The sequence below is a fragment of the Cololabis saira genome, chromosome 21, assembly GCF_033807715.1.
Source record: "Cololabis saira isolate AMF1-May2022 chromosome 21, fColSai1.1, whole genome shotgun sequence".
Lineage (NCBI taxonomy): Eukaryota > Metazoa > Chordata > Actinopteri > Beloniformes > Belonidae > Cololabis > Cololabis saira.
The window spans coordinates 17992583-18018439 of NC_084607.1; the positions used below are offsets into that span (position 1 = coordinate 17992583).

At 39.1% G+C, this 25857-nt stretch overlaps 1 protein-coding gene across 3 annotated transcripts in view; it reads right to left on the bottom strand.

Annotated features, from left to right (window-relative positions):
* Window positions 1-2293: 2293 nt before the first annotated feature.
* The window catches only part of cyth1a (cytohesin 1a), a 50759-nt gene continuing 27195 nt past the window's right edge, over window positions 2294-25857 (bottom strand). For all 3 annotated transcript variants that reach the window (XM_061712510.1, XM_061712508.1, XM_061712509.1), the window contains exons 2-13: window positions 19639-19721; window positions 15608-15672; window positions 13256-13322; window positions 13044-13162; window positions 11548-11628; window positions 11225-11337; window positions 10338-10486; window positions 10130-10241; window positions 6030-6106; window positions 5874-5942; window positions 5615-5769; window positions 2294-4171 (exon numbers count right to left, since the gene is read on the bottom strand). In XM_061712510.1, the coding sequence (XP_061568494.1) occupies window positions 4093-4171; window positions 5615-5769; window positions 5874-5942; window positions 6030-6106; window positions 10130-10241; window positions 10338-10486; window positions 11225-11337; window positions 11548-11628; window positions 13044-13162; window positions 13256-13322; window positions 15608-15672; window positions 19639-19721 (1169 nt within the window). In that variant the 3' untranslated portion in view covers window positions 2294-4092. The remainder of the gene's footprint in view (window positions 4172-5614; window positions 5770-5873; window positions 5943-6029; window positions 6107-10129; window positions 10242-10337; window positions 10487-11224; window positions 11338-11547; window positions 11629-13043; window positions 13163-13255; window positions 13323-15607; window positions 15673-19638; window positions 19722-25857) is intronic.

The window sequence follows — 25857 nt, forward strand, 5'->3', positions numbered from 1 at the left end:
CATAGTTTGGTTTGGCTGGTAAAAACTGAAGGAAAGCGTGTAATCTTTCATCTTTGATGCATCAAAAGCCATTTTTGCTGCCGTTTTCTGTAGTCAGGTAAACACGTTTCAACTTGATTGAACTCAAGTATATAAGCGTGACTTTTTAAGACCGTATTTCATTAAAACAGGATGTCTAAAGCACACTGTGTACAAAATGTGTCAGCATATGTTAGTATTTAGAGTGGATGTTTAACTGGGATTGAAAGAGGCTGGTTTCTCCAGGAGTCTCTTAGTGCCTTTGAGTCAAATTTGTCATAAATCATAAAGGAGTATATCGTAAAATACCCTTTTTGTCAACAAAAATAATATACAAACCTTTAAATATTTGAATTTGACAGGAAAGTACAAACTCCCCACTCATTAAACACCAGAGAGTTCTCAATACAGTCAAAGCTAACACAGATTCTGCATTTATGTTATTAGTATTGACTTAGTATTTGGTTTAAGCGCCTTCAGAAGTAGTGGCAGCTTTCAAATCCTACTCGGAACACATTTCAGGAGTTTCTCCAGTTCTACTAGGCTGAACTGTTTGATCACCAGTGCAGCAACAGTTTCAGCTCTTTCCAGTAATGCTCCGCTGCGTTCAAGTCCAGTCTCTGTCTGGGTCACTCCAGGAATTTTGCTCTCTTTGCCCAAAGCCACTCCCGTGTTTTCCTGCAAATGATTTGGTTTGCTCTCTGCTGAAAAGGAAAACTAGACCCCTGAGTTCAAAGCAAGTGGAAAATGCTTTCATTTAAGGATTACTCCACGTTGTTTTTTTTCCTCGTCTCCAGGCCTGTGTTATGGAAAAACATCCCATTAATCCACCTTCCATATTTGACTTCAGGAACAGCCTTAGTGAGGTGCAGCTCATAGTTTCCTCCATGTGGGCCATAAAGTTCAGTCAACGGATAATAAGAATCCTGCTTGCCAGGTCTCTCTTCTTCAGAGGAACTCTGGATCTCATCGACACCAACGGCTGACTAACTGGCCTCCTGCCAGACCGACACCTCTCTTTCTGCAACCACTCGGTTTTACCTGGTTAATCTGACCTAGAAACAGCTGCTGTCTTGAGAACAAATGGGTGTTTCTGTACTTTTGGGAATCATGAATACAGCAAGAATAATTTATCTTTCCCATCGGCACTTGACCCAATCCTGACCTGCGGGTCTATAAATAGCTCTCTAAATTTAGGATTGACTTTCACTACCAGACAATCGTCTGTTGTACCTCATGCAAAGAAGTGTGCGCGGAAAAAGGATGAATTTAAACATAAAAAAGGGGGAGATGATGGCAAAAAAATGCAGTTAATTTTAAAGGGTCTGAAAGCTGGGTTTTGTAAAACGGAAACTTGATTTCCATGGTGACGGAGGATGAAAGGGCTACACATTCAATTGTTTCCTTCATGAGACTCAAGTTAGTTCTTTTTTTTCTGATATTTGTCTGATATAAGACAAACCACAAGTTGTCGAGCTGAGTATGCATGAAACTCAAAAGTGTGTGTGCATTTTACTGTATTTTAGTCTTCGCTTTTCCTCTGACACTGCAGGGGACGGCAACCGTTTCCTGCATGTCTGCTCCATTGAGAAAGTCATTTCTATTGATTGTTTTTCCAGGCATCTCTGAATATGATACATATTCACTTGTAAATATCGACCTCTCCCAGCTGCCCCAGCATCTGCACCATAAATACCTGAAAAGAGTGAGCCTGTGAAGTTATAGGAAATGTTAAGCAACAGTAAATAAAAGTGGCACTTATACAGTTACAGGACAGACCTTTTTATTATTATTAAATAAATCAAATGTAATTGCAGGCGGGTTAATGAATGAGGAGAATTTATCAGAGTTCAAGTGCCCTCAAGTGGAAGTACTAGTATCCGTGGACATACGTAGAGCAGACAATTCATTTAAATTTTATTTATATAGCGTCTATTACAACACAAGTTGTCTCTAGCCGCTTCTCTGAGACCTAGGACATAAACCCCCGAGCAATTAGTATAAACAATGGCAGGTAAAAACTCCTGTAGGAGAAAAACCTAAAGCCAAACAGTGGCAAGGAAAAAATCTCCAAATCCCTAATATGGGATTGATTTGAAAATAATTGTGTAATTAACCAAGTGAAAGAAGAGGGAAGGGGGGGGAAAATTAACTCAATGTTTGTTGCTACATTGTCTTGTCAGATTAATGTCTTGGCCACATACCGCCACCTACTGGACCGTTTTTAAAACTGCACTTCAATAAAACTGTGGAAACAAATTCAATAAAAGTCAGCTTTGAGACAAATGAGGTTTTATTTCAAAGTGATTAAATGGCATTGATAGAAATCTGAAATTAAAGATTGTAACTGAATAACAAATTAAAGTGGAAAAACTAATAAAAAATAAAAGAGGACAAAATACCCACTATACATTTAAATATGTACAACTTCCATAAATAAACAAATACTGTCAAAATGTGTGACTGCTAATCATTCTTACTTAATTCTCTGTGAGCAGGGCGCAGAGAGGAAGAGAAGCCGGAAGCAGAGCTGACAGGGAGCGAAGATCGTGGCCAGCGGAGACCGATATGACAAGAATAATAGAAAAAGGAAGGGAAAACAACTTAAGACTGTATCTGTAAAAATGTACCAACGGCACAAGTTTTGCTTTTGCTGAAGTGTCACGGTTGCAACGTGACCAGTCAGCTGTCCAGTCCTCTCTTTCTTCACCACAGTACATTCCTGGTACAAAAAGGAGTTGTTCATTGTTTAAACATCCTGAGATGAGGGACAACCCATTGTTTGTTTGTTTTTTTGCAGGCGACGGTCTTTTTACACCCCCCCCAACAACATATGAACATTATTTATGTTAAACATAAACAACTTGAAGCGCAAAGTATTGTACAATGAACAGTGAGGTTGACATGTGTTTGATTTTACCCTTTCAAAAAAGTCACTACAAAGAACATGAGTTTAAGAAGCAGAAAAATCAAAAATAAAAACCATAAACACAATCTATGCAATCACACTTGCTAACCAGCAGCAATGCTCATCACACTTTATCTACAGTACGGCACCAGGCACTGTGCAGCAGTAAAGTAAGTTGTCTTGACATTTAAATTACTTTTCTATGATACAGTAATCGTGAAGGATGTTGCATTTGAGGCAGAGGAGAGGAAAGTAGGGGGGGGCAGGGAAAAGTTTTGGAGACATCGTAGATGATACGCCGATAGAGACCGCCATTCTTTTTCTGCATCCCTGGGACAATGTTTTTCAATGAATGATGCGCGTTGGACCACCGCGGAGTCCGTCTCCAGACAAGCTCACACCATCACTGCAGATTCACATTTACAAAAAAAACTGTCCGGTCCAGTTGAGCACTTTGCTCTTTGCATGACTGCTATGTAGCAAAAAGACGTTTCTGAGCATCCGTTTTAGCAATCTCCTGAGCGGCAACTCTTTGTGACAGAAATGTCCTCTATAAAAACCGTTGGCTGATTATTCCAACCATACCTCCCACAATGGTCTCCCGCTGAAAGACCATTTTAATCCACAATAAAAGCTGTTAACAATAAAAAACAAAAAACAAAGCACATCAATAAAAGCTCTTTGCTTTTCTTTCAGACAGTGAGGAATTTTTGGTCGGTGTGCCACACTTTTTCAGACCTGCTGAGTTAAAATAACATGTGCAAACTGGGGCTGCATGAGCGTGTGCACATTGTTCGTCTACAACATACAGTATATAGGGACTGTTTTTAAAGCATCTTCAAAAGGGGATTTTGCTGAGTTAAACAGCAAGATCCCCTTTCCGCCTGAGACAGAGAGAACATACAAAGCTGTGAGAGAGGAAGAGAGAGACATTCAGAGGAGGTTAGAGAAGGCTTTAACCCTGACTCTTATCTAAAGCCCCAGCATGCTTCCTGTTCATCTGGCCTGCAGAGTCCCAAAGCCAGTCCTGGGATGCATCGTTGAGGAATCCCCCGGAGAGGTCTGAGGTGGAGCTCCGCCGCGGCCCGAGGGCCGGCCCAGGTGGGCCGAGCAGAGTCCCGGGCCCTCTGCTCTGTCAAGTGCAACGTTAGGAGAGATAAGCAGCTTTAGTTCCTCTTCATGGATGAAACCTTCTTCTTCCTGGTCGCCAGCATCTCGTAAAAGGGGTCCCTGCTGATGGCAGCTCTGTTGACAAAGATGCAAAAGAAAAATGTCCATGAAAGATATAGAACTCAGAAGTACTCCAGACAAACTATTTTACATATATAAATCAAAAAAACTACAGCCTTTTTTTTGATAACGGCAAATCATTTTAAGATGCTTTATTGCAACTTTGCAACTGACTCCAAATTGCTTTCTTTACGGAAATATACCTGATTTCATTTTTATATTTAGAGAAAATTAAATACGGTATTAGGGGTTGCTTTGATAAGTTTTCTTATATTTGGGAACCTATTCTTTCTTTTGTTAATTCTTTGGCATCCTTGGAAGATGAATTTAATCTGATTGAACTTAATTACAGAGAAGTATGATATTGCTAACCATGTCTCATTTTTTTTTAGGGTTCCTCTTATGTCAGTTTATTTTAATTTTTATTTATTTATCTTATTTTGTTTTATTAATTTTTTTTAATTTTTTTTTTTTTTTTTGTTGCTGCTGTTTTGCGTGTCCTGTATTTTAGTTTATTACTTTATTTTTCCTATTATTATTGTCTTCAGTCAGAGTTTGATTGGTAATCGGTACTTACTTTGGGACCTTTTTATAATTACGTATTTTGCAGTGTGTGTGTTTTGGGGTGTTTGTTATGTTAAGTTTTGTGTCCTTATTTATTTTATTTATTTATTTTTTTTTAATTTTAATTAGTTATTTTTTTTTTTTTTTTTTTTTTTGAGTGTGTATGGTAAAATATAAAACGGGGTATTCTGTCGAACCCTTTAAAAGAAATGTTTATTGTGTAATATAATTTCCATGGATTACCCAATAAAGAAACATGTTAAAAAAAAATAAAAAATACGGATATACGATGAAACGCCAGAAATTGACCTTAAAGAAGGTGGTCATTCAGGCAATTGACATATATCCACTCGTTTTGGGAAGTGGAGGAGTAATTTATGGAGGGAAACGATACTGACAGGGGTGATTAGTTCACTCATAAACAGCCATTATGTTTCTAGAAGAATCAAACGTCCACAGTAAACGTTTCCGTATCCGTTGTTCTGTTTGCTGCCTCAGAGGTGGAAGTGAATTGATCCACATTTACCTCGCTGCAACTTTCTCTTTGTCCCTGCAGCTGGTCCAAATAGTAAAATCACACCACTACAGTACCTTCCACTAGGACATAATTGGAACAATATCATTGATTTTTCTGGAGGTTGATAAGTTGCTCTTTAGGTTTTCCTTGGTGGTGCTGTAACGCAGCAATAATCTTCCCTGAGGCTAGCTCTAAAAGCCTTTCTGGTTCGTGTTTAATGGTGCTAATTTGTGAAAATGTTGCATTTATGATTTTAGCTTGAGGGTTGACACAATCTCATCATTTAAAACCATCTAACCATCTCCGCCTGGAAACCTTACGTTCAAATAAACAAACTGTATCATGACTGGTTTATAGATTAAGAGAAACTAAATTACTTGATGCTGTTCATCCATTCGTCTTTTTCCTCAGCAGTGGGGGCAGAGATACGGTAGAAGGTGTGGTTGCCCTCGACGACGCGTCCGTCAGCCTCCGTTTTGCAGGCTTTGATGACCTGGTCCTTATTGTCAGGGATGAAAAGCTCGAAGCAGTTCTGCAGGTGTTAAACAGATTGAGGTTAGGAACAACTGGAAGAACAATTTCTGAAAGGAAAACTAAATCTCAGGTTTGACCAGTGGGGGGAGCTGTACTACTCACTGGCTTCTTATCCTCCACTTCCCTGATGCTTAAATTCTCCAACGGGATGATTCCTCGGGGCTCTTTGTCCTGGACAAGCGTGAAAATGTGCCAATGACCATCCTGCTTCAACACAATTCAGCTGGGTTGAAAAAAAAAATAAAAATAAGTACTCACTGTGGTGTACTCAAAGTAGTAAAGACAGTTGTCTGTAAGGATGAACCATCTCCTCTTCCACGTTTTAACTCGTCCTCCTGTGGAGTAAACAGCCGAGTTCAGAGGCTCAACAAGGGAACGAGGCGATGAGAGAGGAAACACGCACCAAAACACCGGGTCGAGCAGCAGACAGGCAGACAGATGTATGGGCAGACAGACAGATGAAGGCTCCAGAAGACTATCCAAAGCAGTTTTCACCCTTGTGCACTCCCCATCACCACATAACGTCTTGACTCTATAACTATATTCACTTTTTTCTGTTTTCCCAGCTCCATTCCAACACCCGGAGATGGCCATTAAAAACCAAATTCCACATATTTTGAGCATTACCCGAAGTAGATAATGAGGATATTATACAATGAAGCTACATCTCTTGAATGTGTCTGGAAGCTGGCAAGCCTCCCCACTTGGCCTCATTTCTCTTCCCTTGTTTGCTGACTCAGAGGGATACGCCTGAAAAAGCTGGGATCGATATGAAGTTTACAAATCTCACTGAACTTAATGAACCAAATAAATTACATTATTTGAAGAAGTCCATAAATGTAGTTTAATATACAAGATTTGAATGGGGAACGTGTGGAGTGAGTGATGACTAAGATCTGGCCCGTGTCACACCCACTCGGGGCTCTTTGGTTAACTCAGAGTAGGGCTGGGCGATATATCGAGATTTTAATATATATCGATATATTTTCAAACACGATATGGTACGAGACAATATCGTTTATATCGATTTTTAAATTTATTTATTTTTTTTTACTTTTTTTTTAATGATTTTGATATAGCTTATTTTGTGACAAATTGACTTGAATGTTTTATTTGAGATTTGCACAAATGTTTTGTTATTTGCACAACTGTCAACCTCAGTGGAAAAGTCTGCCTGTTACTGTCTACATTGTATTAATTGCACAGTGTATTTTAATTTAATTGTTATGCAGGAAAGGGATATTTGTTTTATTTTATTCAAGAAGCATTTTTATTCTATATATGCAGGCAGTTTATTTTTATTTCATTTGTTTTATACATTTTGATATTGTGCAGACCTCTGTTAACAAAGGTTCCTGTGTGACATTTGGCACGAGGCTTTGTATTAAAACTGACTGTTTTTTTAAGGGTTTGCCTCAGAAAAAAATGAAGCTAACAGAGATGCTATGCTATAATGCTTTGGGGGAAACCCCAATTAAGGCACAGAAAAAACATCGAGATATATATCGAGTATCGCCATTTAGCTAGAAAATATCGAGATATGACTTGTGGTCCATATCGCCCAGCCCTAACTCAGAGTTCGCTGATCTCTGGTTGACATCTTAGCTCCGTTGTCACCCACACGTCCTGCGTAAGTGGAAACCTGATCGCAGATTAACTCTGCGAGGATGGGATGCCAACGGACTGAGACGGGAAGCTCGGGCCGGGAGCAATGCTCAGCTTCTCCGAAGGCATCTCAGACTTGAATTTCCTGTTTGGGCTTGGGTATGTAGTTTCTCAGATATAAGCTGTGTCCACTTAGCTGGAAGGGGCTACCTCTCTGATCACAGCACACAGATATAATCCTCGTCTAGACGAGACTGTCCCACCACCAATGTTAGTAAAAAGTTACAGTGTGAAACCCTCTTTTCCACCATTTTAGGAGACGTTTCTGCACAGACATGTAGAACACACTTATATCATCATATAACAGCAGCGATGCTGTATATGATACTTCGCCATGTCACAGACATCGTGATAAGTCAGTTCTTCCTTCTACGCTTAGTATCTACAGACACCATGGACAACTGACAGAGATGGAGATCTGCGGCTGTCCACCGGGCCTCCACTCGTCAGCGCGTTGCAATAGAAAAACAGAAGCAGACTAACAGAAAACACAGATGGCATGGCAGAATCACACAGCTGACAACCGAGGACTTGATTGGGCTGGTTCTCAAGGTTGTGATTGGTTTAAAATCGGACAAGTCGGTTCCTGTCACACAGAAAAAAGAAGGTTCCCGTGCAATAATGTGTGGGACGTGGCGACACGTCCCAGCAGATTGTTGCAGGGGTGTGTGGACGGTGCTGGGTCGGACTGGAGCTGAGTGGACGGACTCCCCCATGCAAGACTGGACTGTGGGAGGATGGGCGAGCCGAGGCCGGTACAACACTCTTATAAATCATATCTAAATGTTCATGGCTTTGTTCTTTGGGAACAAAGTGATTGTGATGATTTAGAAGTTGTTTTCTAGTTGAATTCTTTTTCAGCTGATATGTTTTACATTTAGTGTAAAACATTCCCTGATGGCGTCTACTTGACGTGTAAAGAATTCATTAAACATCCAAACGCAATAAACAAATCTGTTTTGGAAAAGCTCCTCTGGCCGCGCTTCTCTCCCACAGTTTTGATCCATTCCAGTCCAGCACAACAGGCCACACTGTCACTCGTCAGATCCATTTCTAGCATGAGATAAGGAGCAGAGCTACGCTTGTGAAAAGGTGCACCATATCCTTTCCATGCAACAGCAACTATCCAATCCTTAACTGGCTCAGGATCAATTCAAATAGAAAAGTCCACTGTTGCGCTCGTTGAATGGAAAAGCTATAATGCAGCTTCCAAAAAAACAAAATAGGAGATTAAAGAGAGTGACCACCAGAGCATAACAGAGAAAAAAGGCTAAGCTGCTCGGCTGAGCGGTCACAAAGCGTCGAGCCCACCGGGCGGCAAATGCACCCGGCGACCGCCCGACAAACATCAAAAAAAGTGGGGACGAACCACCAGCTCAATGAGACACTGAAGAGACAAACATCTGAAGTTCAAATGAGTCAATGAAGAGACAAAAGAAAAACCTACAAGCCAAAAAAAGAATTTCAAAATAAAATATATGAGGAAGAGAACAAGAGCATGGCAGACCACCAGAAGCACCTGAGAGATGGACTAGCGTTGGGGAAGAGCAGGTGTACATACCTCCTGAGGAAAGACAACAGCCAAAATCATGGGAACAAACAAACAAACGAAGAGGAAAGAAAACATAAATCAAATTAAATGATAAAGAATTACAGCACCACAGACCTTTTTAATCTGCTTCCAGTGAGGCTTTGATGTACTGCTCAACAGCTTTCACATGGACATGTTCATGTCAGTCCACCAGAGGGAGCCCTACTCAACGTGGACTTGTGAAAGTGGATGTAAAGCACTACATGAAAGATCGCCTCCACTTTGATCCATTTCTGTTATAAAGGTTAATTGACCTTCCACCATGATTGCTTCTCTCAGATCTGGAGAAAGAGTAAAGTAATGTTTCGCTTCCTTCGTACAGGCTGCTGGATAGATTCACAGTGGTTCGAAGGTTTTATTCACCTTGACTAATTCATGTTTTCAAATTCACTGTGAATCTGTACAACAGAGAGAAATCTCAGAGGAAACAAAATTTAAAGCGTTGGGGTATCCAAGGTTGTGCTTCTTTGTTGTTGAGTTTTTGAGCTGGTTGGAGTCCTGTGGAACATTTTCTAATCAAACAAGTTCGTACTTGCGTGTGTTCAAAGATTAGATGATTTAAACATGAGAGAAATGCCAAGGCTGAGGCAGCCTAGAAGTGCTGCTAAGTTAAAAAAAAACAAAAAACAATAAAAGCCAAACTTAACACTGTTTATAACTAAAACTTTGTCCATCTGGAAGTTTTTACCATTGAAAACCAAATCAAAGACTAAACTTGCTGCTTAAGATGGTACCTGACTTGACTCACAAGTTTCCAGTCAGTATTTGTGTGCAAGCGTGCAGGCGAGTGTATAAATAAATTATTCAACTGGCTCCACATGTGGTTGTCTGTTTTCAAGACACATTTATAATACATTAAAGCAGACAGAGGCGTCTTCAGATGTCTCATATCCACTCCGCACACACCTATTCACACATGCACAACACACACGCTAACACTTTCACAGGCTATTGACCTCCGGGAAGGAAGACACCTGTTATCCGCCGTCATGTGCTGCAATACAGATATAAAGTCTTCAATGGGAGAAATTATTGTAATAACAATGTTATTACCACTGTGTGGGACCGATTAAGTCTAAATAGACGAGATACTGTCACTCACCCAGTTTAAGCAGCCATCCCTCTCTGTCTGGGTTGAAGAAAGTGTGTGTGAGATCGTTTCCGTCATCTTCAGGAATTTTGAAAGGTTCATTCTTGATGCTGTCATACAAATTCTATAAAGGGCAAAGGTAAGAGAGGAATATGAAGCATTTTTGAAAGTAAACAAACAGAGAAGGCCTCCAGAAGCAGAGTTTGGAAGTGCTACTCACCCTGAGCAGGTCTTCGGGCAAGTCTCCCCCATCGTTGATGCCTCTGTTCATGGAGATGAAGCGCTCCACCGTTGGTTTGTCTTTCACATTTGGATTGTGGAGGCTGGTGTTGAGCATGATGATGGCAAATGACAGGATGTAACAGGTGTCTGTAACAAAAACAGAATAAGATTTACATGTCATAAAGACTGTGCCAGTGCTTAAAGCATTTAAATATAAAATCCAAATCCTTTTCGAGCCACGTTGAAGCACAATTTAACAAATATTGTACATCTAGCCTCGTTTGACAAGAGTGGGCAGATTGCACCTGACCAATTAAGTATGAATGTTTATTTCTGTGTGCGTGTGTGAGTGCATGCATTAGCTTGGAGATACCACGGAAAGCTCACAGCTGACACAGCAGCACTTTATGAGGACCGTTAGGCCTGAAAAGCCCTATGCAATATTCATACCCATCTGCACCCATGTAAGAGTCTGTCTGCAAAGAGCATCATTTTCCAAAAGCCAGACACCGAGTAGACTCTGCGTCTGCTAAATAACGCGGCTTAGACACAACTTTCATTGACTTGCCATTAGATCCGAGTGCAACGTGAAAAACGATGTTTAAAGGGTGCTTTTGTTCATGAAGTACCACCTAACTGAGTAAAAATTGGTCATCTTTCAGGGTTTTTCCACATATAGACTCTCAAGTGAGTGCTGTCCAAATACATTAACAGATGCCAAATACAGCAAAAGGGCACACAGACCCACTTTATACAAATACAGTTCCCTTCTATGGAAGCCACATTGTCTAAATAAAGCGGAAGTTCATTCATTGTATTTGTTTCAACTGGCCAGACAGTTTTGGCCGCACAGAAATGTGCAGCGCTGTGTCGTGATGGTGGCACCTGTGGACTGGAAAACCCCAGGGTTGCATTGGCAGTAGCGCTGAGCAAAGGCTTCCATCATGCGGTCGATCTTCTGGGCTTCTCCCGGCAGTCGAAAACTCCAGAGGAATTGCCTGTCAAGGGACACAACTTTACAGTCCGCAACAGTCTCACTTCCACTGTGAAGAGGCTGAACTTTTTTAAGTTATGAGGCTGAAACTGACAGCTGCATCCTCGCAAACTGCAAATGAGGCGACTCTTGAAAGCTGACTTGATCACATATGATTTACTGGAAAAGGGAGTTATGAAGTTCTAGCCCAAGAGATTCAAGGATGACGTCTTACCTCAGGGCTTGCACAAGGTTGAGGTCTGTGAACTCATGAAGCTCCACAAAGGCATGCAGGACTTGGATGTTAAAGTCATCTCTAAGGGAAACAAAACAAGGAAAATGTATCCACAAAAATGGAAAAAAGATATAAAAACCAAACAGATAAAATGGTTAAATCTATGACTCCGTTGTGAAAAGTGCAGATATCAGAGGAACCACCCGAAAGGTGTCTGGGGACGTCTCAGGTTTTTTAATCAGGCTCAAATGGACTTCAGAGGGATGTGATACAACGGGTGTCACACCCAGCAGAGGAGAGCGTACACCCCCCCCACCCCCGTAAAGTTATCATGTAATCTAGATCATGACATCATCCCCGACCTTTAAGTCCTTCAGAGTAAATGATCTCTCCGCTGGGATCATGAAAAGGCTCCTTGGAGCTTACAGTTATATCCAGTCACCACCATTTTCAGTGGACAAATGACCACGGTGTCCCAGGCACCCTCTCATTGATGCCCTCCTGCTTCCAGACGCTCCCAGAAAGCTTGATAGAAAACCCAGCAGAGAACATCCATCAACTCCATTTCTGGGTCTAAGCCAGGGGTCGGCAACCCGCGGCTCTAGAGCCGCATGCGGCTCTTTAGTGCCGCCCTAGTGGCTCCCTGGAGCTTTTACAAAAATGTTTGACCTTTTTTTTCCTTTTTTTCTTTTTTTTTTCTTATTTTTTTCTTTTTTCTCTTCTTTTTTTCCTTTTTTCTCTCTTTTTTTCTTCCTTTTTCCTTTCCTTTTTAATCTCGACATTTCAAGTTTTTTCTCGAAATTTTTACTTTTTTCTCGACATTTTGACTTTTTTCACGAAATTTTGACTTTTTTCTCGAAGCACATAATGAAAAAAAAATCTCCCCCAAGTTCTAACTAATTTAGATACATGCAGCCTGTGTTGTCTTCATTCTAAGGCTTATACGAGACTTTTCATTTTTTGCGGCTCCAGACATATTTATTTTTTGTGTTTTTGGTCCAATACGGCTCTTTCAACATTTTGGGTTGCCGACCCCTGGTCTAAGCTCATAGAAGACCAGCGCAAACCCCTGAAAGACCCTGAGCTCAGTCTTTGCTGCATTACACGTTCGCTCAAACAGGAATGGTCTCTTCTCTACAGCGACATCCTTAATTGCTTTGCAACACATGCATTCCCACGTCGTGAGTCCTTCTGGTCACGCGACTTTTGAAGGAGTAGATAATCAAAGACAGATGGAGCCTGCTGAGTAATGGTCATCGTCTTGAGAGGATAATTTAAATGTGGAACCAATAATCAGTGTTTGGGAAAGGATGGGTGTGTGTCTGACTAAGAGGAAACAAAGCAACGGGGAAAGTATGTACTCTTTCGTTTCATGTTTTAAAAAAAAAAAAAAATCAGTCACATGGTTGAGTTCTGGTGAATCAACGCTCAGAGCATAAAAGAGTTAGACAGTGGGGAGAAAAAAACGAAACAAAAAAGCCGTTGTCCTGACTGACCTCTCTCCGAGGTAATCTCCGATGGCTGTTTTGTTGAGGCCCTCGCCTTTGTAGAGGTATTGAGCAATGTCGTCACTGGTATTCTTCAGCAACTCGTTTTCTATCAGGAACTGGATCCCCTGAGGATGAGACAAGAACCCAGAGTTACATCCTGCTTACCACAACATCTTTAAAATAAAATAAAACATTTTTAAAGTGAGGATTCCACATACCTTTTTGGGGTCCATGTTAAATTTCTTACGGCCCATGGCCACCTGTTTATTCCTTTGCATATTTTTCCTGAAGAATGAGAATACACAGCGTTAGTTGTTGCACACCAAACTACAGACAGCCGAAGTGTCACTGCTCATCTTATTACGATGTAAAGTTTTGCTGAGAAAGCCTTTAACTCACAGAGATGCTACTTTGACACTTTCCCTCTTCCTCAACATAGTGCGACCAAGATTCTGAGGCGTTCACCTGGCTAAAAACCCAACACATACCAACCCGCAGCGACTCCTGTGGGTTGTGGGGTCATCACCAACATCTCAAGGCCACACAATCTGGGATGCTTATTCTTTCTCCACAATTAGATTGGTCAGAGCTCTCTTAGTTGCAAACGAGGATTGAATCAGTTTAAGGTGGTGCTATGGGAGTTCACTGCAATGTTGCATACAGAAAACATATATTTCTATAATGTTTTGTTTACTTGTTGATTTGATGCTGAGATGAAAGCTTAGCTGCTTTCAGAACTGGGTAGTAACGAGTTACATTTACTCCGTTACATTTACTTGAGTAAGTTTTGGGAAATTTTGAACTTTTAGGAGTAGTTTTGAATCACTATACTTTTTACTTTTACTTGAGTAGATTTGTGAAGAAGAAACTGTTTCTCTTACTCCGCTACATTAGGCTACGTTGAGCTGTTACTTTTCTTTTATCCCTTTTATTCGTGTACCCGTCAATCTCATGACATCACTGAGTGATTCTTTGGGAAAAATGTTTGTTTTTGCATGTTTTGTCACATTTACACAGACTCAAACACACACAGAGTTTCCATGAGTTCATGTTTGTTCTAGTTCTGCCTGGTTAAAAAAGAAAAGTACAAAGGCTTGACATTTTGTGCTACTTGTGCTTAATGTATTATTTTATTCTGTTATTATTTTATTTATTTTATTATTTATTAAAGTACTTGAATTTACTTTAAGATTATTTTAATTTAAGCATTTTTTTATTTTTTTATTAATTTTAATTTATTTTATTATTTTATTGATTTAATTTGACTGAAGATGATTATTTTGTACTTTTGTCTGTTTGAATGGTTGTGTTAAAAAAATAAATCAGACGTTACTCAACAGTTACTCAGTACTTGAGTAGTTTTTTCACCAAGTACTTTTTTTACTTTTACTCAAGTAATTATTTGGATGACTACTTTTTACTTCTACTTGAGTCATATTATTCTGAAGTAACAGTACTTTTACTTGAGTACAATTTTTGCCTACTCTACCCACCTCTGGCTGCTTTACAGGAATGTAAATGATCTATTAGGAATCATTTTTAATTGGTTGATCACATGTCAGAAGATGGCTTATGATGCATAAAACTGTCAAGACTATATCGTTTACTATTTGCAGATTCAACACCTACTTTAAAGGGGTTACTTTTATTACTATTTAAATTATATTGAAAATATAACACTGCTAACAGAATTGCCATCCTATTATACAATACAAAGCCAAACAAAAGGCAAGGAAGCAATCACCTAATTTCATACAAGTCACATATTGACAATGGACCACCGTGTGATTTATTCAGCCCACCACAGTAAATGTCTTCAGCTTAAGTGTCGTCCTCAGCATTATCATTTCTTGGCAGGGCTGGTGTTACTGTGATGACAAGGTGTTCATAAAGTGACATGTAAAGAGGTTAAGCCGCACATGGGAATGTCTCATTTCTCGGGGTTTGAATAATTCAGGGGTCAAAGTGCACCCCTGAAGTCTGCCATCGCCATGGTTACGTCTCTGTTCCCGGTTGACAAGATGTCAAACATCATCTTCCCCTACCGATTCACTGGCATAAAAATCCCCTTTGATTTTAGTCTGCAAAAGGCCAATACCCATTTGAATAGTGTTAACAAACAAAATGTGTAATAGGTGGATACGATGGAAGTATGGGGTACCCTGATCTTTAATGGGTTTCACATGCATGCAAAAGAGTGGTTCAGATATTTCCAGTTGCCGATAGGATCTCTAATCACTCCAGTAGGCCAAACCCAAGCTGTCCATCTCCTGAGACCATCTATTGTCTGCTTCTGTCTGAACACCCACTGCATTATTCAATGAGGCCTACCATCAAGGGGGTGTGCCTGATGAAACATTTAAAATGCCTTAAAAGCAAAGCCAATTTGGGTAGGGTATTTGGTGTGATGGAAGGCCCGGCCCGGCCATCAAACATGAATAATTGACAGCTTCATTTTGCTAAGTTAATAGAAGGAGAAGCAACGAGGCAACTTAGGCAAAACGGGCCGGGAAATGTGCGACAATGGAGGGAAGTCAGGTGCTTTTTTTTCTTTTTTTTTTCTTTCTTACCTCTCCTCAGTGGAATCCAGGTTCTCAATCTCACTGGTCACTTCTGCTATCTCATTCTTCAGCCGCTGCAAAAAAAAACAAGTATAAGTCTAAAACTGTTCAGGGTATGACAAGAGAAAGAGTAAAATGTCTGTAGCAATACGACACTGAAGCATGGACGAGCGTGACAAACACGAACAATGAGGAAAGCAGTTGTATAAAAGCAAAATAGGTCCAATGAAATCGCAGAGAGAGATGTTGAATCCCCTTTTATATAGAAGCCGATGGGCTTGTCATTACACAAAGATCCATGTCTCTTTTTATAATAATACATGATATTATATTTTTACCCCGGTTTCCTTGAATTAAAAAATAACGACTCTCAAACCAGACAATTTGTCTGCGTGTGTTTTCTCCCTAACACTCCTCTCAACCTGGATTTCACTAGGCAGAGGATATTAGGGGATAACCTCCACACAAACAGATGAAGAAGCGTATAAGTAGATTATATTCTGTCTGGCGTTTTAATGATTGATGGCTTTAGAGGCAGATTTAGTTTATCGTAGCAGGCCTGCTGGTGCCATACTGGCACGGTGAAGGCGACGGGGATGGGGGGAATGGATGAGGAAAGTGACAGCAGTTGGCTGAAAATGTGGAATAATTGAGAAATTCTTGCATAAGGGTAGGGCTGGGCGATATGGACCAAAAGTCATATCTCGATATTTTCTAGCTGAATGGCGATACTCGATATATATCTCGATATTTTTTCTGTGCCTTAATTGGGGTTTCCCCCAAAGCATTATAGCATAGCATCTCCGTTAGCATCTCTGTTAGCTTCATTATTTTCTGAGGCAAACCCTTAAAAAAACAGTCAGTTTTAATACAAAGCCTCGTGCCAAATGTCACAAAGGTTCCTTTATTAACAGAGGTCTGCACAATATCAAAATGTATAAAACAAATGAAATAAAAATAAACTGCCTGCATATATAGAATAAAAATGCTTCTTGAATAAAATAAAACAAATATCCCTTTCCTGCATAACAATTAAATTAAAATACACTGTGCAATTAATACAATGTAGACAGTAACAGGCAGACTTTTCCACTGAGGTTGACAGTTGTGCAAATAACAAAACATTTGTGCAAATCTCAAATAAAACATTCAAGTCAATTTGTCACAAAATAAGCTATATCAAAATCATTAAAAAAAAAATGTAAAAAAAATAAAATAAAAAAAAATTTAAATCGATATAAACGATATTGTCTCGTACCATATCGTGTTTGAAAATATATCGATATATATTAAAATCTCGATATATCGCCCAGCCCTACATAAGGGCACAATATGGCTTCTGTCACGTGGCAAAGTTTATAATAATCGAGTCAATGGATTCATAACCTGCGACAGAGATGATGTATTGTGTGTGATGTGTCTTGTGAATGACACTAACTTTCTAAAGTCCAAACCACAAAGGGAACATCTGTGTTTTCAAGGCCTGCGCAATCACAACACATTCCTCAGATGCTTGCCTCCACAAACAAAGGCTGTGGTCATACAGAAGAGAAAGGGGGTTGTGGTGGTGGTGGGGGGACCACAGGAGGAGGTGGTGTGGGAGTCACAGAGGAGGAGAGGGGTCAGCGTGCAGACCACTGACGACGTGAGAAGGGCTGCTTGTTAGAGGCGGGGGGGGAAGGGCAGCAAAGGTGGTGGATGGTCATAATAGATAAATAAAAACAGAGGTGATGGATCACACCTCCGGAGTTCATCAGGGCCAGCGGAAGTGGAGTCATCCACAGACTGCCCCCCGTGTGAACTACACACAACTAGGGATGGGCGGTATGGACTAAAACATTTATCACCATAATTTCTGGCATTTATCCCGATAACGATAAAAAAAATACCAATACAAAAACATCGTCAATGGGAATTTATCCTTCTTTCTTTCTTTCTTTCTTGGCTGATATCTTTCTTTCTTTCTTTTTAGGCTCATATCTTTCTTTCTTTCTTTCTTTCTTTCTTTCTTTCTTTCTTTCTTTCTTTCTTTCTTTCTTTCTAGGCTAATTTCTTTCTTTCTTTCTTTCTTTTTAGGCTCATTTCTTTCTTTCTTTCTTGGCTGATATCTTTCTTTCTTTCTTTTTAGGCTCATATCTTTCTTTCTTTCTTTCTTTCTTTCTTTCTTTCTTTCTTTCTTTCTTTCTTTTTAGGCTAATTTCTTTCTTTCTTTCTTTTTAGGCTCATTTCTTTCTTTCTTTCTTTCTTTTTAGGCTCATATTTTTCTTTCTTTCTTTCTTTTTAGGCTCATTTCTTTCTTTCTTTTTAGGCTCATTTCTTTCTTTCTTTCTTTCTTTCTAGGCTCATTTCTTTCTTTCTTTCTTTCTTTTTAGGCTCATTTCTTTCTTTCTTTCTTTCTTGGCTGATATCTTTCTTTCTTTCTTTCTTTTTAGGCTCATATTTTTCTTTCTTTCTTTCTTTTTAGGCTCATTTCTTTCTTTCTTTTTAGGCTCATTTCTTTCTTTCTTTCTTTCTAGGCTCATTTCTTTCTTTCTTTCTTTCTTTCTAGGCTCATTTCTTTCTTTCTTTCTTTCTTGGCTGATATCTTTCTTTCTTTCTTTCTTTTTAGGCTCATATTTTTCTTTCTTTCTTTCTTTTTAGGCTAATTTCTTTCTTTCTTTTTAGGCTCATTTCTTTCTTTCTTTCTTTCTTTCTTTCTTTCTTTCTAGGCTCATTTCTTTCTTTCTTTCTTTCTTTCTTGGCTGATATCTTTCTTTCTTTTTAGGCTCATTTCTTTCTTTCTTTCTTTCTTTCTTTTTAGGCTCATTTCTTTCTTTCTTTCTTTCTTTCTTTCTTTTTAGGCTCATTTCTTTCTTTCTTTCTTGGCTGATATCTTTCTTTCTTTCTTTCTTTTTAGGCTCATTTCTTTCTTTCTTTCTTTCTTTCTTTCTTTCTTTCTTTCTTTCTTTTTAGGCTAATTTCTTTCTTTCTTTCTTTTTAGGCTCATTTCTTTCTTTCTTTCTTTATTTCTTTTTAGGCTCATTTCTTTCTTTCTTTCTTTCTTTTTAGGCTCATTTCTTTCTTTCTTTCTTTCAGGCTCATATATTTCTTTCTTTCTTTCTTTCTTTCTTTCTTTCTAGGCTCCTTCCTTCCTTCCATTTAACGCAGAACCATAAATCAGTTTTACACAAAAACATCATCAACGGGAATTTATCGTTTTTACCGCGAGATGACAAATTCTTATCGTGAGGAATTTTTTTGACGGTTTATCGTGAACGGTAAAATATCTCCCATTCCTACACACAACTGATGTCTACTGAGTGACAGCGCTAACCCGGGCAGCTCTCTTGAATCAATGAAGATTTGCACTGGGATCAAGTCCACAGCAAGGAAAGATAGTTGCTATGGATCACGGTCAGACAAATCTAATAAACCACCATAGGGAAATTCTGCAGAGCTGATTTGAATATATGGCTGTGCTTGGAAATCAGGAGGAAGTAGGCTTCACTGTATGTCGGGTCATTTCGCTTGTTTACTTTTACACTGAAGCTATATTCAAAACTGCATTTAAAACGCAGTCCAAAAAGAGGTAAACTCATCCATAAATGGAGGTGTTTGTGATGTTGACGAAGCACACAAATGGCTCTACAACAGACATTTTTTGCGAGGGAAGTGAGCACTTGATGGGAAATGCCTCACATTCCACCAGGAATACAGGACTGGAAAGACTCCTTGGAAAAGAGGACACGGAGTGTGGTAACACCCCCACACCCCCAACCCCCAAAATAACTTTATTTGGTCATTTCTACTGCAATGTCATTTCATTTAGATCCAATGAGCACATTTTGGGGTTTTGTTTTCAAGCAATTATGAATAAAAGTTCAAGTCACTCAAAATGTAGCTCCAGTTTTTCTATACTACACAGGTGAGTCATTCTTCTTATATTTTTCACTAATACTGAAATGCATTCATGCATCTTATGTGGTTATACCTTTCCATTTTACAAAGAACCACAGATCTGTACATGTATCTAGAGAAAGTCTCACATCTTCCTGTCTTACCTGAATGTCTTCCTGCAGCTCCTGCTTGCGCCGGCGGATATTCTCCAGCTCCTGCTGCTCCTCTGGGGTGAGGTCTTCTGGCACTGGAAGGAGATAAGAGAGAGGATGAAGCATTAGCCTTTTTACCCTTATCCACTGTATGCACATCTACCCTTGAGGCATATCACCGAGGGTGCATCGGGCCATCAAAATAGGAGTTTCTTGACAACCTTTGAAATCAGAAGATTATGTGGTTCCCACGGTTGGGAACACATAATACACTACACTAGGAGATGAGGACAAACCGAAAGCAGGAGAGAAAGCAGAGGAAGCTTAACGTATTATTCAAACATATCACAGTGATCATCATCATTAGGAATGGGCGGTATGGACTAAAAAATGTATCACGATAATTTCTGGCATTTATCCCGATAACAGTAAAAATGACGATTAAAAAAAATACCAATTCAACTTCACCTTTTTAACTATAAATCTATCACCACATTCAGCCCCCAAAACAAGTTTTCTTAGCTTATAAAATCACAAAGTAGAAAAAAATACAACTTGATAAAGAAACAGGACAAATAAATAAAAGTTCACTGAAAATAAAATCCTATCAGTGATGACCTCTTCTAATATAAATAAAATGTGCAAATTAACCTGTGGTTGGAACATGCCACAAATTAGATACTATTGCAATTTCTTTTCCTAATAGTCAAACGTTATATCAAAATGTAACAACCATTTCCTTCTGTTTTTGCAGACTCTGCATATAATAGATCATGTTTGCTCCTCGTCACTCTTTTTAAATCCAAACCAGTTTGTTACACAAAAACGTCATCAACAGGAATTTATCGTTTTTACCGCGAGATGACAAATTCTTACCGTGGGGAAATTTTTTGACAGTACATCGTGAACGGTAAAATATCGCCCATTCCTAATCATCATCATAAATTACAAATTGAGACCCAAATCTGCAGAACTCAGGTGGGCTGCAAAGAAAAGTGAGCTCTTCAGAGACTACCGTAAATGAAAAAGTTCAGATCAGCCAAGACACTCAAGGTTGCACGTGACCAAATCTCAAAATGCTGCCAGTGTTCCTGCCCATGACACAAAATCTAGTTATGATCAACTATCTTTGTGCCAACCGTGAAAGGCGGGCAGGGTGTCCTTGCTGAAAGACAGGAGTGCTTGTGCGTGTGAAAGGCCTACCTTGGCTGAAAGCTCATGAGGGTCGTCAACAGCATCAGCACTCTCGACATAACTGCACTCCGAGCACAGGCTCAGTTTCATTTAAGTAAGTGCTGAAATAAAAGCCTTCTTCTTCCACCCTGATATATTGTAGGTAAGCATCACTATTTAGAAAACAAATAGGCATCAGCAGCACTTGCGTGTCTTAAGAGCAACCGTTGTGCACTTGGCAATTCAAAACATTTGAATGCCCTTAATTCTAGTCATTCACCCAACTTCTTGTGTCACAATCTTTTTGCTCGGCTTCAAAAAGAATGTGAAGCCGAATTTAAGTTTCTATGTATGTTAGGGCTGTTCGATTAATGGATTTTAAATCGTAATCGCGATTTTGTAATTAGAACGATGTTAAAACATGAAAATCGTAAAATCGATTTTTCACTTTTTTTTTTTTACCTTGTCTGCACACATATTAATGATTGATACCATATTAATGATTGATGGAAATACCTCTCAATACCTGCGACAAGTGCCCCATTACACACCTCTACCTCCTTCATGGGTTGCATTATTATTTAGCATGCAAAGACCCAGTTTAGTTTATTTGGAAAATGTCTTGTTCTATTTAATTGGAAATATAACTTACTGTATGTTTGCAAGTGCTGATTTGCTGATTTTTTTTTTTCAGAGATAAAACTTTATATTTTATGATATTTTTTTAAACTTTTTTTCAACTTATTTTACAGAGTTTTGCACTTTATTCATTCATTTTTGGTTTAATAAGAGCAAAGTTTGCACTTAAAGCCCAATGGGGCAAATGTTCAATAAAAAAACAGCATATTTGAAATCATTTCTTTGCCTTTTGTCAATTCACAAAATAATCGTAATCGAAAATCGGATTTTGAGAGAAAAAAAATTGAGATTTGATTTTTGGGCAAAATCGAACAGCCCTAATGTATGTAAACCCTTGTACAGAAACAACTAGAGAAACAAGACTAGGATAACAGTATTCAGTAATCATGTAAGGCTCTTTCTCTGATTCCCCAGTGGTCAAGCGAGAGCCCTGTCCTGTGACCTTTTGTTCATCGCCAGAGCAGCAGAATTTTAAAGGTTAACCAGGTCGAGGATAAGGTCGGGTTGAGGAACCCTGGAAATGCTTATCAAGGTAATGGTTTAAAAGCAGCCTGAGGGAAAACATCAGGTCTTATATTACTAACTCCACAACTCTCGTACACTCAAATTCGCAAAACGAAACTGACAGTTTCCTAAAAAAGCAAAAGTCAACGATTAATCTTGATATCCAACTTTTCCCGTTTGGTATTTTTTGCAGGATATAGGCCACTTATTTTTAATAAGAGCTAGCGCATGATCCTCAACATCTTGAGGCAAATACCCATGATATTAACGGGGAAGCCTGTTAATATTCAACTCAGAAATAATAGACAATGGGAGCAAAAAAAACAGGAGCCTTACGGCAGGCTGTTAATGGGCCCCAAAACAAAGACACGTTGTCTGCTCATTTCGTTTTCAGACATCTGGGGGAGAAGAGCAGTCCAATCGGGGCTGACCTTTCACACCTCAAAGCCTACAGCATTACACTACACTAGCAGCATCCATGCCAACGCTTCTGGGTAACCATGGAAACCACCCCAGGCTCTGAATTTGAACATACTTTTTTTAAATACATTTTTCAATATTTGTTCCCTGAACAGGGTTTAATATCAAGAGGGGTATGAATGTTTAGCATTAAGACACAAAACACAAAAACCCACAGTTACATTCACACACAGAAAGCACTGATAGGACTGATATTGTGTGAACATTCCTGAATGTAATCACCCTTGTGGTCTCATGATGATCGAACGGACGAATGCAAGTCATTCCAAGCGAATCCCGAGCCTGTCCTTGTCTTCAACAGCAAAGACAAGCGAAACAGGAAGGATGAGCTTAAATGCAGAGTCCATTCCTGTTTCTGGAAGAATGATGTCAGGTTGGGCGGCTGGCAGCGCTGAGGAGAGCCACACCACACAGCACAGGACAGCAGGGACCAACACAGAGCAGCCACAGCATTCCTGGCTTAGGGGAGGACCACAAAGTAGAAGGACTGACAGAAAAGACAAGCTCCAGAAAAGACTATAATTTGGCTCAGAAGAGATGGATAAAAAAGGAAGAAAAGTGATCATTTGGATGGAATCTGTTCACTTCCCTCATGTATGATCACAAACAAGAAGCTTGTATAAATCAGTGGGACAGATGTAACGCGGCATCAAGGCCATGCATCTAAAACCAGCGTTTCTACTGAAAAGGACCAACCAAGATCACTACACCAGACATCAGATTCTGCTAGCAGGATCAACATTTGCCAAAAGAATTAGTCTGGTACATCACTGCTTTCCTGACTACACCCAAAATATTCAAAACCACAACAGGGCAGGGAAAGGCCCCACCCACGCTCATGGCCAGAGGTGGGCAGAAAGTGGGTGTCATTTCTGAGAACAGTTTGTTTCTCCTCCGTTTTCCAATGAAGATCAACTCTCAAACTCTTGGCACTGGCAAGGCCAATTAAAAGGGTTTGTTATTAGAAAAAGACGAGAACAAAGAAGAGAGAGAGAGACAAATTAGGTAAACATCTCCATCAGAAGATTAGTTTTTTTAATTTGATTCAATCTTCCTGCGTACTGAGAATCTCAGTTAGGTGAGCCTAGATCAGGGGTCGGCAACCATAAATGTTGAAAGAGCCATATTGGACCAAAAACACAAAAAACAAATATGTCTGGAGCCGTAAAAAATGAAAGGTCTTGTATCAGCCTTAGAATGAAGACAAATGGTGAAAGGAGAAATGTCGAAAAAAAGTCAAAATGTGGAGAAAAAAGTCCAAATTTAGAGAAAAAAGTCAAAATGTTGAGATTAATGTTGAAGTACAATCTCGAGAAAAAAGTTCAAATGATGAGAAAAAAGTGGAAATGTCGAGAAAAAAGTCGAAATGTTGAGAAAAAAGACGAAATGTCGAGATTAAAAAGGAAAGGAAAAAGGAAGAAAAAAAAAGTGGAAAAAAGGAAAGAAAGAAGAAAAAAGAAAAAAAGGAAAAAAGGACAAAAAATGAGAAAATAAAGACAAAGAAAGAGAAAAAAATTAAGAAAAAAAGAAAAAAGGGAAAAAAGGAAAAAAAGAAGAAAAAAGCAAAAAAAACAAGAAAAGAAAGAAAAAAAGAAAAAAAAAGAGAAAAAAAAGAGAAAAGAAAGAGAAAAAAAGGAAGAAAAAAAAGAAGCAAAAAAGAAGAAAAAGGGGAAAAAAAGGAAAAAAAGGTGAAACATTTTTGAAAAAGCTCCAGGAGCCACTAGGGCGGCGCTAAAGAGCCGCATGCGGCTCTAGAGCCGCGGGTTGCCGACCCCTGGCCTAGATGAAAAGATTTAATCTGGCTGAAAATGAAAGAGTATGGCTACATCTCCACTTGTGCTACCAGGAACACGGGTCATTCAGGGAAATCATATGCATCCAATGAAAAACAACTAAGCCATGAATCAATTTTAGGTCTCAGAGTTTATTAATGCAAATTTAGCACCAAAATGACCAATAAAAATTACATGAACCAGGGAAATTAAGTATTTACAGGCTACTGCTGGGACCTTGATAGATGTCCTTGCACCAAAAGTACATGTGGTCATTTGCTAGAAGTGGGATGGTATAATCTGAGTTAGGTCCTGGCCCTCATTACTTCAAAGTGCTGCTAAATCCAAATTCATGACTTGATGCCTTCTTCTCCACTAGTGCAGCCTGTCCATTTTAAACTGATTTTAACATTATACTTGCAGTACTTTTGGACATTTTGACAAACCAAGGTGCCTCATTTGAGCCCTAAAATCACATTGACCAACAACAATTTTGACTATACTGGTACCTTTATCTTTTGTCCCCCTCCCGAGGAACCTGAGGGGTTCCTAAAAGGCTGTTTTTAGTGAGGGCCGGGTCAGCAGAGAACAGGGATGTGACATCAAGGGATATGCCAGTTATAGCTCCCTCTCCCACTGCGACGGAGTCTACTAATACAAATCCTGATTGCTTTCCTGGCAAAAAAAGCAGACATCTCATTTCCACCCAGATCACTAAAGAATCCTCCTCGGAAAATAAGGAAATTAGAACCGTGTGTGCTCGTAGGATATCTCTGACCCCCTCCCAGCAGATGTGACCCAAATTAGGGAACTCCTTAGCACTCAAAAACCAGAAGAAGGGGGGGAAAAAGTAATATCTTAACAATTTTTTACCTAGGTCAACTCACCAAGGAGGCGGCTGTTCAACAAACACACACAGGGGTGCACTTATAAAACAAAATAAAAAACCTTGAGCATCTATTGCTGTATAGCCTGTAGACATCAGTAAATACATTTAATACTCAACTCTTCTGACAATATTCTGTCTGAGGGGTAGGAATGGGCGATATTTTACCGTTCACGATATACCGTCAAAAAAATTCCTCACGGTAAGAATTTGTCATCTCATGGTAAAAACAATAAATTGAGGAAATGAGAAAGAAAGAAAGAAAGAAAGAAAGAAAGAAAGAAAGAAAGAAAGAAAGAAAGAAAGAAAGAAAGAAAGAAAGAAAGAAAGAAAGAAAGAAAGAAAGAAAGAAAGAAAATGAGCCTGAAAGAAAGAAAGAAAGAAAGAAAATGAGCCTGAAAGAAAGAAAGAAAGAAAGAAAGAAAGAAAGAAAGAAAGAAAGAAAGAAAGAAAGAAAGAAAGAAAATGAGCCTGAAAGAAAGAAAGAAAGAAAGAAAATGAGCCTGAAAGAAAGAAAGAAAGAAAGAAAGAAAGAAAGAAAGAAAGAAAGAAAGAAAATGAGCCTGAAAGAAAGAAAGAAAGAAAGAAAGAAAGAAAGAAAGAAAGAAAGAAAGAAAGAAAGAAAGAAAGAAAGAAAGAAAGAAAGAAAGAAAGAAAGAAAGAAAATGAGCCTGAAAGAAAGAAAGAAAGAAAGAAAATGAGCCTGAAAGAAAGAAAGAAAGAAAGAAAGAAAGAAAGAAAGAAAGAAAGAAAGAAAGAAAGAAAGAAAGAAAGAAA